The sequence below is a fragment of the Salvelinus sp. IW2-2015 genome, linkage group LG8 (assembly GCF_002910315.2).
Source record: "Salvelinus sp. IW2-2015 linkage group LG8, ASM291031v2, whole genome shotgun sequence".
Classification (NCBI taxonomy): domain Eukaryota; kingdom Metazoa; phylum Chordata; class Actinopteri; order Salmoniformes; family Salmonidae; genus Salvelinus; species Salvelinus sp. IW2-2015.
Window position 1 is genome coordinate 40,372,848 of NC_036848.1, and position 15,526 is coordinate 40,388,373.

Genomic DNA, 15,526 nt, shown 5'->3' on the forward strand with positions numbered 1-15,526 from the left:
TTAGGAAGGACGCCTGTATCTTTGTAGTGACTGGGTGTATTGATACACCATTCAAAGTGTAATTAATAACGTCACCATGCTCCAAAGCATATTCAGGATCTGCTTTTTTAATTTGTACCCATATACAGTAGGTGCCCTTCTTTGGGAGACATTGAAAAACCTCCCTGGTCTATGTGATTGAATCTGTGAAAATGCACTACTCAATTGAGGGACCCTACAGATAATTGTATGTGTGGGGTACAGATATGGGGTAGTCATTTAAAAATCATGTTAACCACTATTATTAAACACGGAATGAGTCCATGCAACTTACTATGTGACTTCTTAAGCACATTTTTACTCCTGAACTTATTTAGGGTTGCCATAACAAAGGGGTTGAATACTTATTGACTCAATACATTTTAGCTTTTATTTTTTWWATTTTTTAAATGTTCTACAAACAAGATTCCACTTTGACATTATGCGGTAGTGTGGGGAGATCAGTGACACAACATCTCAATGTAATCAATTTAAATTCAGGCTGTAACACAACAACAAAAAGTGAAAAAAAGCAAAAGGGTGTGAATACTTTCTGAAGGCACTGTATGTATAGGCTATAACCTGAGAGTTACCCTCAGAATCTATATTTGGTTTCATGAAATGTTTTTTGCTGTTTCACGGAAATCCACCTAAAGGAGGACCTATTCGACAATGTTCAACCATGTCTTATCTAAAGCAAGATGGGTTATCTCCAACCAATCATATTACATTTTTCGTTTTGGGGGCGGAGTGCACAAATACCATAAAACTAAAGATTTTTCCGAATTTTATTTATGATTCCTGTTCTCACTAGAAACTAAGCTAAATCATCACGAGCAAACATGGTTGAGTGGACAGATGAAGAGCGCGCGGCTATCTCCAACATCTTCTCCAAACTAGACTATGACGACATTGGCCAAAAGTCCCTGTCAAGGTAAGACAAGAAACTTAGGTTTACTTTAACTTTGATTGTTAGTCCCCCTAATTTTCATCTTCTTCGTCATTTTCTGTTGTTGTTCAGCCTCACATTGTTCTCTCCGCTCCTCTCTCCGCTCCCCTCAGGTGTCTGATCGTGTACCCCTGGACCCAGAGGTATTTCGGGGGCTTCGGCAACCTGTACAACGCAGAGGCCATCATGAACAACCCTCTGATTGCTAAGCACGGCACCACGGTGCTGCACGGTCTGGACAGAGCTCTGAAGAACATGGACGACATCAAGAACACATACGCCGAGCTGAGCGTTCTGCACTCCGAGAAACTGCACGTGGATCCCGACAACTTTAAGGTAAGATAGGCGACAAAATAACATTGAAGTCCACTCGATCAAGCTACCCCCAAATACATTCTAAACATATCACTTCTTCTGTGGTTTGTTCTCTTTCACAGCTGTTGTCTGACTGTCTGACCATCGTCATCGCTGGGAAGATGGGCAACGCATTCACCCCCGAATATCAGGCATCCTTCCAGAAGTTCTTGTCAGTGGTGGTGTCTGCTCTGGGCAGGCAGTACCACTAGAGTCAGTCTCCATATAGCTGACCGAGGAGACAGCCTGTGTGTTCATGTGTTTCACTCCTCAATTAAGAAATAAAATAAGCATATAAGCATCTGTTTGTTGATCATGTGTGTTTATTTTACGCSTGCGTAATTGTATCCATACAAGCCTAGACAAATTGCACTTTAAGGATAGCTAATATAATAACACATTTAAAGGTTTCAATGGTTATTTCATATATAGATGTTAGATCTACACATTATAAAAATGTGAGTTCAATAATACATTAGACAACATGAACAAGTTAGCGAATGGATGCATATCGCCTACAAGCCTACGGAGTTGGCCAGGCTGAATTGTATTGTTGCTGGCTGTAAAACACGTGTCAAACATTAACATGACTATTTATGCATAAAACATACAAAAACAGAACTGTGAAGGGATACACCTCTATGTCTTGACTGTGAAGAAAAAGAAGGCTATAAAACGCACATCGTTGCTTCATGGATGGAATGCGCAACTTCAACGATTATTTTTTACTATCAAAACAAATAAATTATTTTAGTTTAAGTTTTAACAGTTAATATTAATTTGTCAAAAGTATTTACTTTCAATTTACTTTAGTTTACTGTAGCTGTTGTCATATTGATATCCGTCATGCAAAACACTATAATTCCAGAAACTTTTAATCCCCTGTTAAGGTTGTTTTTCGTTTTGTTAGARACAATTGACCTCCACTTGTAGGCTACATTTAGAAAAAGCTAGTTTGTTTGGTGCAGGAAACGACCCCATATACATTTTTTTTTAAGTTTTGCATATTGGCAAAAGTTTTTTATTCTCTACTGTATATACAGGGATGAGTTTCAAGATTCCTACACCAGATCCATACATGATTAAATGTCAGCAGGTAGCCTACATGACGTGACCCACAGCCAGTGGTGTAAAGCACTTAAGTAAAAATACTTTAAAGTACTACTTAAGTAGTTRTCAGGGTATCTGTACTTTACCTTACTATTTATATTTTTGCCAACTTTTACTTCACTGCATTCGTCTTACTTCTTATTCTTCTGACACCCAAAAGTACTGGTTACATTTTGACAGGAAAATGGTCCAATTCACACACTTATCAAGAGAACATCKCTGGTCATCATTAATGCCACTGATCTGGCAGACTCACTAAACACAAATGCTTCGTTTGTAAATMATGTCTGAGTGTTGGAGTGTGCCCCTGGCTATCCACCAATACATAAAAAAAGAAGATCATGCGGCCTGGTTTGCCTAATATAAGGAATTTGAAATGGTTTGTACTTTTACTTTTGATACTTAAGTACATTTTAGCAATTATATTTAATTTTGATATTGAAGTATATTTAAAACCAAATACTGTTAGACTTTTACTCAAGTASTATTTTACTGGGTGACTTCCACTTTTACTTGAGTCATTTTCTATTAAGGTATCTTTACTTTTACTCAAGTATGACAATTMAGTACTTTTTCCACCACTGCCCACAGCAACCTGTTCCATGCATGCCCCTGCAGCAGCTGGTCGGGCCTGTCCAGCTGTGACCTATGTGGGGGTTTAGAAGATAAGAATGGCAACACCTAGTGTTATCTATAAACACATACATAAACACATACAGTAGGCCCGGACATGATCTGAGAAAGTCTATGAGTGAAAGGCGAATATATGCGTTTTACATTTATTTCATGAAAGCATCCCAATAAAATGTATGACCATATGTCTCTCCACTGTGGCTATACTGTTCCCAAGCAGAACATTCCTCATCATCACATAGGCAGGTACATAACACATACCATTCCCTCAGTATCACGATACCAGCCACTTAATTCTAGAAATCATTATATTCGTTGAGAACCTATCGAATGTTGGTCTTCATTCTGTTTTTTTCCCCATCTGTTAATCACCACTCCTCTGTTAGCAACTCAATCAATTATAAAACGGTCACTTTTCTATCTTCTTAATTGTGCACCATTTTTAGAAAGTAAAAATTGGTTCAAAGTATCATCTATTTTCATAAGAACAGATCAATTGTCATACTTAAGACTTACGTCTTCGTCATCGATATATTGTGTTCGATATATATTTGCATTATAACAGATCATATCTGTTTCGTCGTAAGATATCAAAGTCCCTATTTTCAAAAAAGTAGAATACATTTTTAGAGAAGTGTTTCTAGGCTATATTTAGCTCTAATAGATAGGGCGGCAACGCATAGCAATGAACTTGGTTACTCCTATATGTCTATGTCAAACGCGTAAGGATGTGTGCTGTGTTACCATACATAGCCTAAAGCGATAAGACAAGACAACACCCTAAATTCACAGAACTGATGCGCCATCTCACTCCATCATTTTACTCAATGATCTCATCATAGCCAATAGAAAACGAGTAGAGGTGGGGTGGGGTTTGGTGACATGTATGTCTTGGGCCATAAAATAGGTGTCGGGATCCGTCTAACTCCAGACCCTTCTAAAGCTTCATTCATCCTCTGAATATCTTGTGTGGTACAGCAGAACCTCTTGCCAAAATGAGCCTGTCAGCTAAGGAAAAAGTCATCGTCAAGGACTTCTTTGCGAAAGTCTCCAGCAGGTCCGACGAGATCGGCGCCGAGGCTCTCGCCAGGTAACGATGCAGATACTTTATCATCAGTTAGACTCCGCCCCGTTGTAGCATATCTAAACTCGTTCGATTTATGGAAATTGTATACAACTCTAATAGAATATGATCTAACAGGCCTATATGAATTTCTAATAATACAAACCAGTTCCTGAAACTGACTGCATAATTGATCATTCAACGCATCCTTTATCAGAAACAAAATGGTATTGATATGTTCGACAGAGCAATTACCACTAATCTAACCAATAATTTCTATCCTTCCTCCATGCAGGTTGATCGTGGTGTACCCCCAGACCAAGTCTTACTTCGCCCACTGGAAGGACCTGAGCCCCAATGGGGCTCCCGTTAGGAAGCACGGCATCACGGTCATGGGTGGCGTGTACGAGGCGGTGAGCAAGATCGATGACCTGGCCGGTGGTCTCCTTACTCTGAGCGAGCTGCACGCCTTCGTGCTTAGAGTTGACCCCGTCAACTTCAAGGTAATTATCACGAACTATAGCCAATATAACCACATGCTCTATAGGCATATGGGCCATGTATTAGCCTACCTACTACGTTTGCAGAAGGTGTCATTGCACTTTTCTAAGTAAAATCAAACTGACGCTTGGCTCTGTTTGTCCCTCGTCAGATTCTGTCCCACTGCATCATGGTGGTCTTGTCCATGCTGTTCGCCGAAGAGTTCACCCCTCAGATCCATGTTGCCGTGGACAAGTTCCTCGCCCTGGTGGCCCTGGCTCTGTCCGAGAAGTACCGCTAAAGGACCAATCAGCACCAACACGCCAGCACTCACACCTGCTGTGGTCCTTAGTGTGGAAATAATGCTCTTCTTCTTTGAGAAATAAAAAGTTACATCGAAATGTAGTAATTCTATCCTTATTATGTTTACCTTTGAATAATCTTATAATTAGGTTGGTAAAAATACCATATATACAAAACACATGTTACACTGCACATAATGTAACCAATGACTTGTCACATGATTATTCAAAGCACCTTCAACCATTTATTACATCTTAAAACAGAAAATGTAATGGAATATGTTACAATTCCCCTATTGACACTCAATTGAAATACAAAAGGGGTATTTTTGCAGTTTCCCTGCATTGTATAGCTTCTGCTTCTCTGCTGCACTTAAGTTGGCCATACCTGACAAYATTAACACAGTAGCATTTGGTTAAGATACTGTAATAAAACTCAATGCTTTTTTTGTGTTGCTAGCATATTTGTAGGAACTTTGATAATAACTTACATAGACAAAAAGTTCAATGGTGTTAGTGATAATCACTGGTTTTACCAGCAGCAGCAGTAACTAAACTGAGGAGCAGTAACACCAGTGATAACACCAGTGAGACATTTGAATGTCATGTCATGACTTTAAAATTAATCTGAAGACGGTTATGTATCTAATAAACTAACTATGTTTAATTGTTACCGAATTGAATTAATCATGTAACAATTAACTCATTAGCTAGCTTGTATTAGAAGGTAAGCTAACAAACAGAGAGAAGCCATTTTATTTGTTTACAGCGTAAATCCCACGATTTTGGCGACCGAAGTCCCGCCTTTGCTGGAATCCCGTGTGATTTCCATTTTCAGGGTCAGTGACCCCTTGTGGTGAAGAATCTGCAACAATTGTTAAAAATTTAAAAAATCCAATGTGAGGGCAAAACGTCTTCTCACATCTGTAACAACTGGTTACACTTTATAATATCGCAACTAATTGGATATCGTTGTCTCATTCGATTTAACAAGGAATTAACATTGCCAAACAAACCTTTTTACCAGGTTGCTCATTCGGCTAAGTACCAAATTAACTTGTTCCAACCAATGAAACATTTTATACTTGTCAATCTTAACCTAGATACAGCGACGCTTTCAGGTTAATTAAAGTTTAATTCCCAGATAGCCTATACATGTGTGATTAATCATTAACATTGCTAAATCTAGGCTACCTGGGGCGGCAGGTAACCTAGTGGTCAGAGCGTTGGACTAAAAACCAAAAGGTTGCAAGATCAAATCCCTGAGCTGACAAGGTGAAAATGTGTTGTTCTGCCACTGAACAAGGCAGTTAACCAACTGTTCCTAGGCTGTCATTGAAAATAAGAATTTGTTATTAACTGACTTGCCTAGTTAAATAAAGGTAAAAKATCTATAACATTTGCTTTGCAAGTGTCCAACTTCCACATTACGGATCCAGTATTGATGATTCACTAACGTCTATAAATTGTTTTTGCAGGTTTCAACAAGTCAAAACCCAAACTTTACAAAATAATAATAATAATGAGCAAGCTATCAGAGGGTGAGGTGCTCAATCCCATTGAGCACATCTGGAACCTGTTGGATCGGAGGGTGAGGGCTAGGGCCATTCCCCCCAGAAATGTCTGGGAACTTGCAGGTCCCTTGGTGGAAGAGTGGGGTAACATCTCACAGCAAGAACTGGCCAATCTGGTGCAGTCCACGAGGAGGAGATGCACTGCAGTACTGTACTTCATGCAGCTAGTGGCCACACCAGATACTGACTGTTACTTTTGATTTTGACCCCCCCTTTGTTCAGGGACACATTATTCAATTTCTGTTAGTCACATGTCTGTGGAACTTGTTCAGTTTATGTCTCAGTTGTTGAATCTTGTTATGTTCATACAAATATTTACACCTGTTAAGTTTGCTGAAAATTAACACWGTTGACAGTGAGAGGACGTTTTCTTTTTTTGCTGAGTTTACTTCTCAAGGCAGTTGTGTGTTTTCAAAACTGCAATTCCTTTGAAGCGATAACACCAAGGACAAGAAATTGAGGGACAGGTATTTTCTAATAATTTTAGTATTTTCTAATCATCCAGTACATATAATGCTTTTGTTTAATTGATGGCATTAAAACAATATATATTTAAACATTTTTACTCAAAACATGTCACTACACCTCCACACATAATCATTAGGACAAGACAATTTGCTAGCCCACATTATTTTCTACAATGCATAAAAAATATATGTTTTGCAGTAATACGTTTTCCTATTCAATAACAATTACATTTTTATAATTTGTCATTAGCTGTTCACAGCAAAGCTGTGAAACCTATTGTTATTCTCTCAATTATTATTWAAAAAATTCTTGACATGGTCAAATAACCCAGCATAGATTTGTAACTTGTTTCTAATTTGGCACACAGAAACTAGAGGCCATGAGTAAATTGGTKAAAAATAATGGCACCAATTGGCCTATAGGTAGCACTGTTATAAGCAGTCTCACTTAAACCCTTATATATGTCGCCCGTTTTACCTAGAGACTTGAAACTTGTAAGTGTTTTTTCTCATGCTGACCTTTGTCCCCATGTGCAGTTGCAAACCCTAGTCTAGCTTTTTTATAGCGGTTTTGGAGCAGTGGCTTCTTCCTTGCTGAGCGGCCTTTCAGGTTATGTCGATATAGGACTCGTTTTACTGTGGATATAGATAGTTTTGTACCTGTTTCCTCCAGCATCTTCACAAGGTCCTTTGCTGTTGTTCTGGGATTGATTTGCACTTTTCGCACCAAAGTACGTTCATCTCTAGGAGACAGAAAGCGTCTCCTTACTGAGCGGTGTGACGGCTGCATGGTCCCATGGTGTTTATACTTGCGCACTATTGTTTGTACAGATGAATGTGGTACCTTCATGCGTTTGGAAATTGCTCCCAAAGATGAACTAGACTTGTGGAGGTCAACTATTTTTTTTCTGAGGTCTTTTGATTTTCCCATGATGTCAAGCTAAGAGGCACTGKGTTTGAAGGTAGGCCTTGAAATACATCCACAGGTACACCTCCAAATGACTCAAATGATGTCAATTAGACTATCAGAAGCTTCTAAAGCCATGACATAATTTTCTGGAATTTTCCAAGTTGTTTAAAGGCACAGTCAACTTACACGGAACCCAAACCGGCTACGCGTGCACCATCGTGTGCCATCGTGCATACATTTATTTTGTCCCCCCACACCAAACGCGATCACGACACGTAGGTTAAAATATCAAAACAAACTCTGAACCAATTACATTAATTTGGGGACAGGTCGAAAAGCATTAAACATGTATGTCCTATTTAGCTAGCTTGCTGTTTCTAGCTAATTTGTCCTGGGATATAAACATTGAGTTGTTATTTTACCTGAAATGCACAAGGTCCTCTACTCCGACAATTAATCCACACATAAAACGGTCAACTGAATCGTTTCTAGTCATCTCTCCTCCTTCCAGGCTTTTTCATCTTTGAACTTATATGGTGATTGGCATCTAAACTTTCATAGTATTACCACGACTACCGGCAAAACAGTTAGTCAGAAATAGAAAGGAGTTCTATTTTAGCCATTGGCATTGCAGATGCTCGTTGGCGCACGCGAGCAGTGTGGGTGCAATAATTGAATAACATGGATTTCTAAATGTATTTTGGTCAGCATGTTATGGACACTTCGGATAGTGTTGCGTATAGGCTATATAACGTGAGGGTTACCCAGTGGAAGGGTTTTAGCTGTTTCACCGAAAACCGCTGGATAGTAGGCCTAAAGAAGGGCCTATTCAACAATGTTCAACAATGTCTTATCTCCAACCAATCATTCCACTTTTTCGTATTTGGGGCGGAGTGCACAAATAACATAAAAATAAAGTTTTTCCAAACTTATTCATGACTCCGAATCTCTCTAGAACCTAAGCTAAATCATCACGAGCAACCATGGTTGAGTGGACAGATGAAGAGCACGCGGCCATCTCCGACATCTTCTCCAAACTAGACTATGACGACGTTGGCCCAAAGTCCCTGTCAAGGTAAAATAAGAAAACGTAGATTTACTTTAATTTGGAGTGTTAGTCCCTTAAATCTTCATCCTCTTAGTCATCTTCTGTTGTTGTTCAGCCACACACTGTCAGCCTCTCCACTCCCCTCAGGTGTCTGATCGTGTACCCAAGTTCTTGTCAGTGGTGGTGTCTGCTCTGGGCAGGCAGTACCACTAGAGTCAGTCTCCATATAGCTGACAGAGGAGACAGCATGTATGCTTATGTGCTTCACTCCTCAATGAAAAACATTAAGAAGCACCTGTTTGTTGATCACGTGTTTTCCTTTTACGCATGCATAATTGTATAGAAGCTCAGACAAATTGCACTTTAACCTTTCTGCGCACAGATCCCGATTACGGGATAATTTCCCTAAACAACCGCTGAAAAGCAGGGCGCCAAATTCAAAAATATTACTAAAAATATTTATAAATCATGCAATCAATATATATATGAAATATACCAAAACACAGCTTAGCTTGTTGTTAAGCCACCCATCGTGTCAGATTTTGAAAAATGTGCTTTACAGAGAAAGAAATCCAAGATTTTGTGAGTGTATCAATCAATGCTACAACAGCTAGCCCCAAATTTAGCTTGGTCACGAAAGTCAGAAAAGCAATAAAATTTATCGCTTACCTTTGATAATCTTCGGATGTTTGCATTCACGAGACTCCCAGTTACACAACAAATGTTCTTTTGTTCGATAAATATTACTTTTATAACAAAAAAACGCCATTTGGGTTGCGCGTTATGTTGAGAAAACTACAGCCTCGTTCCGTTAGACTAAAATTCCAAAAAGTATCCGTATGGTCGTAGAAACATGTCAAATGTTTTATTTTTTATTATTTTTTAATTAAATTTTACCCCTTTTTCTCCCCAATTTTCGTGGTATCCAATCGCTAGTAATTACTATCTTGCCTCATCGCTACAACTCCATACGGGCTCGGGAGAGCCGAAGGTCGAAAGCCATGCGTCCTCCGAAGCACAACCCAACCAAGCCGCACTGCTTCTTAACACAGCGCATCTCCAACGAAGCCAGCCGCACCAATGTGTCGGAGGAAACACCGTGCACCTGGCCCCTCGGTTAGCAGGAGTCGCTGGAGCGCGATGAGCCAAGGATATCCCTACCGGCCAAACCCTCCCTAACCCGGGACGACGCTAGGCCAATTGTGCGTCGCCCCACGGACCTCCCGGTCGCGGCCGGCTGCGACAGAGCCTGGGGGCGAACCCAGAGACTCTGGTGGCGCAGCTAGCGCTGCGATGCAGTGCCCTAGACACTGCCGCCACCGGGAGGCCGTCAAATGTTTTTTATAATCAATCCTCAGGTTGTTTTTAACAAACATAATCGATAATATTTCAACCGGACCGTAACCTATTCAATAAGAGAGAAAAGCAAAATGGAGAGCTCCCCTCTGGCGCGCAGGCACTATTCAGAGGACACCTGACTACTTTTGAAAAATCTCGTTCATTTTTCAAAATAAAAGCCTGAAACTATGTCTAAAGCCTGGTCACAGCCTGAGGAAGCCATTGTAAAAGGAATCTGGTTGATACCCCTTTAAATGGAAGAAAGACTGGCCAGGAAACACAGATAAAAAAAATATATATATATCACTTCCAGGTTATATTTTCTCAGGTTTTCGCCTGCAGAATCAGTTTTGTTATACTCACAGACAATATTTTGACAGTTTTGGAAACGTTGGAGTGTTTTCTATCCTAATCTGTAAATTATATGCATATTCTATGATCTGGACCTGAGAAATAGTCTGTTTACCTTGGYAACGTTATTTAAAAAAAGAAATAAAATATGACCCCTAGCGTCAAGAGGTTTTAAGCATGGCTAATAGAATAAGACAAATTGAAAGGTTATTTCATAAATGGATGTTAGATCTATACATTATAAAAATGTGAATTACATACAGGGTTGGGTAGGTTACTTTCGGGTAGGTTACTTTCTAAATATAACCCYTAGCTAGTTACCGGTCCAAAATTGTGATCAGTAACGTAACTTTTGYATTACACAAACTCAGTAACGTAATCTGATTACATTCAGTTACTTTTAGATTACTTTCCCCTTAAGAGGCATTAMATGAAGACAAAAATGTATTTTACAAATTGAACGACATCTATTGCAGGATAAATCAATGTTAAAGTTTACATAGCTGGCCATCAGTGGTGGAAAAAATAACCAATTGTCGTAAAAGTATGCCAAAGCGTGCAAAGCTGTCATCAAGGAAAAGGGTGYCTATTTGAAGAATCTCAAWTATAACATATATTTTGAATTGTTTAACACTTTTTTGGTTACTACATGATTCCATATGTGTTATTTCATAGTTTTGATGTCATCAATATTATTCTATAATGTAGAAAATAGTAAAAARAAAGAAAAACCCTTGAATGAGTGTCACGCCCTGACCTTAGAGATCCTTTTTATGTCTCTATTTTGGTTGGTCAGGGCGTGAGTTGGGGTGGGCATTCTATGTTTTGTTCTGTGTGTTGTATWTCTATGTGTTTGGCCTGGTATGGTTCCCAATCAGAGGCAGCTGTCAATCGTTGTCTCTGATTGAGAACCATACTTAGGTAGCCTGTTCCCACCTGTGTTGGTGGGTAGTTGTTTTCTGTTTTGTACCTTGCAGAACTGATCGTTTGTCGTTTTTTGTTCTAGTATTCGTATTTATTAAAAGTAATATGGATACTTACCACGCTGCACCTTGGTCTTCTCATTCTCCCGACGACAGCCGTTACAATGAGTAGGAGTTCTAAAACTTTTGACAGGTAGTGTATATGGATGTTGCATTGTACTTTATAGGTTGGTTATGTAGGCTTCTTCTAACCCATCGCTTTCTACTACATATAATAATACATTAATATATATAATTTATAAGTCCAAAAATTMATGTAGCAACTGCAGATTGCCCCTTTAAGTCTATCAAAAGTGTGCGAGTTTGAGCATGTGTCCATTAGGCCTATGAATTAGATTGAACAATGAAAGCCCCACTTTCATTCCATAGGCTGGGATCCGCACTATGCAGCTGTTGCAAGAGCGCGTTTTTCACTGGCTGTCCACTGGTTTCAAAAACAATGATTGTTAGGCATCTTACATTTCTTGAATTCAACCATTATTGGGTTRAAATACACATTTAGATTTGTGAACAGCCATCCACAACAACCACTGTAAGGCGCAAATAGCTAAATGAGAGAGCAGCACTCTGATTCACATCAATGCGCTATGTAGATATCAATACTAAGTGATATCCGAATCGCAGTAGACTACGCCACTGCTGTTATCCTTACCTCCAAGTGTTTATTCAAGTTTAATAATCTTTGGATGCCGACAGCAGTAGRACCATCGGAAGCAAAACAGTCTCACAATCAATTCGTGCATATATGCACATAATGCTAGTACTGTAGCCTACAAAAGCCTATTCGTGCTCTTTTCCTGCGATCCATCAAACACAWTTGGTGTGTCATCATAGTGGTCTCTGACTTGTGGTCAGACTCGCTCAGGTGAAACAAATTTAAATTTGCGCCTTTTTTTRAATGCCGATTTGAATGTAATTGAGAACAAAAGTGTCAAAGATTTTTTTCGCAAACATCCTTTCTSAATTTAAAAGTAATCCTCGAAGTAATCATCTAGTTTTTCTAAAGTATCTGTAATCTGATTTCAATATTTTTGCTGGTAACGTAACGGATTACAGTTACAAATTGTTTAATCCCTTACATGTAACGGATTACTCCCCAACCGTGATTACATAATACATTTGACATCATGAACAAATTAGCGAATGGATGTCAACAAGCCTACAGAGTTGTGCAGGCTGTTGCTGGCTATAACACGTGACAAACATAGATTTGATTATTAATACATAAAACATACAAAAACAAAACTACGAAGTGATACACCTATATGTATTTCTTTAGTGAGAAGAAACAGTGGGCTATAAAACGCATATCAATGCACCATGGATGGAATGCGCAAATATTTTTTTTACTGTCAAAATAAATGCATTGTCTTTTGAGCCATTGACAGTTAATATGCATTTGTCAAAAGTTTTTACTTTAAATTGGCATTATTTTACTGTAGCTGTGTCATATTGATATCCGTCATGCAAAACACTATAATTRCAGAAATGTTTAATCCCCTGCTAAGATTCGTTTTCGTTTTGTTTGATACAATTGACATCCACTTACGTGTAGGCTACATTTAGCAAAAGCTATTTGGTTTGGTGCAGGAAACTGCCCCATATTCATTTTTTTAAATACGTTTGATATATTTGCCACAATTTTTAATTCMCCATAAGGGGAAATATTCAAGTTTCCTATACCAGATCCATACATGAGCTATATGATTACCGTAGCCTACGTGACGTGATCCACAGCAACCTGTTCCATGCAGGCCCCTACAGCAGCTGGCCCTGGCCTCTCCAGCTGTGACATACGTGGGGTTTTAGAAGATAAGAATGGCAAACATACAGATGTAGGATCTTAATTTGAGCCAGTTTGCTACAGCAGGAAACATTATCCTGCATCAACAGAAAATATGAATTATTATGTGGATTATAATTAATGGACATTTTTTTTAGGGGTTGATACATTTTTCGTAAAGGAAAATCAAGTCTGAAATTATAAAATTCTGAAGCTTTTTTAAACCTCAAATGTACCACAAGTCTGACATTCCTGTGTTATCTTTAAGCACATACAGTAGGCCCACACATGATCTCAGAAAGTCTATGAGTGAAAGGCGAATATATGCGTTTTACATTTATTTCATGAAAGCATCCCAATAAAATGTATGACCATATGTCTCTCRACTGTGGCTATACTGTTCCCAAGCAGAACATTCCTCATCATCACATAGGCAGGTACATAACACATACCATTCCCTCAGTATCACGATACCAGCCACTTAATTCTAGAAATCATTATATTCGTTGAGAACCTATCGAATGTTGGTCTTCATTCTGTTTTTTTCCCCATCTGTTAATCACCACTCCTCTGTTAGCAACTCAATCAATTATAAAACGGTCACTTTTCTATCTTCTTAATTGTGCACCATTTTTAGAAAGTAAAAATTGGTTCAAAGTATCATCTATTTTCATAAGAACAGATCAATTGTCATACTTAAGACTTACGTCTTCGTCATCGATATATTGTGTTCGATATATATTTGCATTATAACAGATCATATCTGTTTCGTCGTAAGATATCAAAGTCCCTATTTTCAAAAAAGTAGAATACATTTTTAGAGAAGTGTTTCTAGGCTATATTTAGCTCTAATAGATAGGGCGGCAACGCATAGCAATGAACTTGGTTACTCCTATATGTCTATGTCAAACGCGTAAGGATGTGTGCTGTGTTACCATACATAGCCTAAAGCGATAAGACAAGACAACACCCTAAATTCACAGAACTGATGCGCCATCTCACTCCATCATTTTACTCAATGATCTCATCATAGCCAATAGAAAACGAGTAGAGGTGGGGTGGGGTTTGGTGACATGTATGTCTTGGGCCATAAAATAGGTGTCGGGATCCGTCTAACTCCAGACCCTTCTAAAGCTTCATTCATCCTCTGAATATCTTGTGTGGTACAGCAGAACCTCTTGCCAAAATGAGCCTGTCAGCTAAGGAAAAAGTAATTGTCAAGGACTTCTTTGCGAAAGTCTCCAGCAGGTCCGACGAGATCGGCGCCGAGGCTCTCGCCAGGTAACGATGAAGATACTTTATCATCAGTTAGACTCCGCCCCGTTGTAGCATATCTAAACTCGTTCGATTTATAGCATTTGTATTAGACATTATTGTATTAAACAACTCTAATATGATCTAACAGGCCTATATGAATTTCWAAAAATACAAACCAGTTCCTGAAATTGACTGCATGACTGATACTTGTCAGATACAGAGTGTTATTGGTACTGAGTATTGATATGCTCGACAGAACAATTACCACTTACCCTAAGCAATCATTTCTATCCTTGCTCCATGCAGGTTGATCGTGGTGTACCCCCAGACCAAGTCTTACTTTGCCCACTGGAAGGACCTGAGCCCCAAAGGCGCTCCCGTTAGGAATCACGGCATCACGGTCATGGGTGGCGTGTACGAGGCGGTGAGCAAGATCGATGACCTGGCCGGTGGTCTCCTTACCCTGAGCGAGCTGCACGCCTTCATGCTTCGAGTTGACCCCGTCAACTTCAAGGTAATTATCACGAACTATAGCCAATATAACCACATGCTATATAGGCATATGGGCCATGTATTAGCCTACCTATAACGTTTGCAGAAGGTGTCATTGCACTTTTCTCAGGATAATCAAACGAACTCTTGGCTCTGTTTGTCCGTCGTCAGATTCTGTCCCACTGCATCATGGTGGTCTTGTCCATGCTGTTCGCCGAGGAGTTCACCCCTCAAATCCATGTTGCCGTGGACAAGTTCCTCGCCCTGGTGGCCCTGGCTCTGGCCGAGAAGTACCGCTAAAGGACCAATCAGCACCAACACACACCAACACGCCAGCACTCACACTTGCTGTGGTCCTRAATGTGGAAATAAAAGGTCTTCTTTACTGAGAAATATAAAGTGCAATCAATGAAA

At 39.3% G+C, this 15,526-nt stretch overlaps 3 protein-coding genes across 3 annotated transcripts; all 3 read left to right on the forward strand.

The window, feature by feature from the left end:
• Positions 1-805: 805 nt before the first annotated feature.
• Positions 806-1,624, forward strand: LOC111967919 (hemoglobin subunit beta-2). Its single transcript, XM_023993360.2, has 3 exons — positions 806-952; positions 1,081-1,303; positions 1,405-1,624. The coding sequence occupies exons 1-3, from the start codon at positions 861-863 to the stop codon at positions 1,531-1,533; spliced, it is 444 nt and encodes a 147-aa protein (XP_023849128.1). The 5' UTR covers positions 806-860; the 3' UTR covers positions 1,534-1,624.
• A 2,354-nt stretch (positions 1,625-3,978) lies between these two features.
• LOC111967920 (hemoglobin subunit alpha-2) lies at positions 3,979-5,008 on the forward strand. Its single transcript, XM_023993362.2, has 3 exons — positions 3,979-4,154; positions 4,423-4,630; positions 4,780-5,008. The coding sequence occupies exons 1-3, from the start codon at positions 4,060-4,062 to the stop codon at positions 4,906-4,908; spliced, it is 432 nt and encodes a 143-aa protein (XP_023849130.1). The 5' UTR covers positions 3,979-4,059; the 3' UTR covers positions 4,909-5,008.
• Positions 5,009-14,423: 9,415 nt separating this feature from the next.
• LOC111967921 (hemoglobin subunit alpha-2-like) lies at positions 14,424-15,526 on the forward strand. Its single transcript, XM_023993364.2, has 3 exons — positions 14,424-14,644; positions 14,927-15,134; positions 15,284-15,526. Exons 1-3 carry the CDS (start codon positions 14,550-14,552, stop codon positions 15,410-15,412), a joined length of 432 nt encoding a protein of 143 aa, XP_023849132.1. The 5' UTR covers positions 14,424-14,549; the 3' UTR covers positions 15,413-15,526.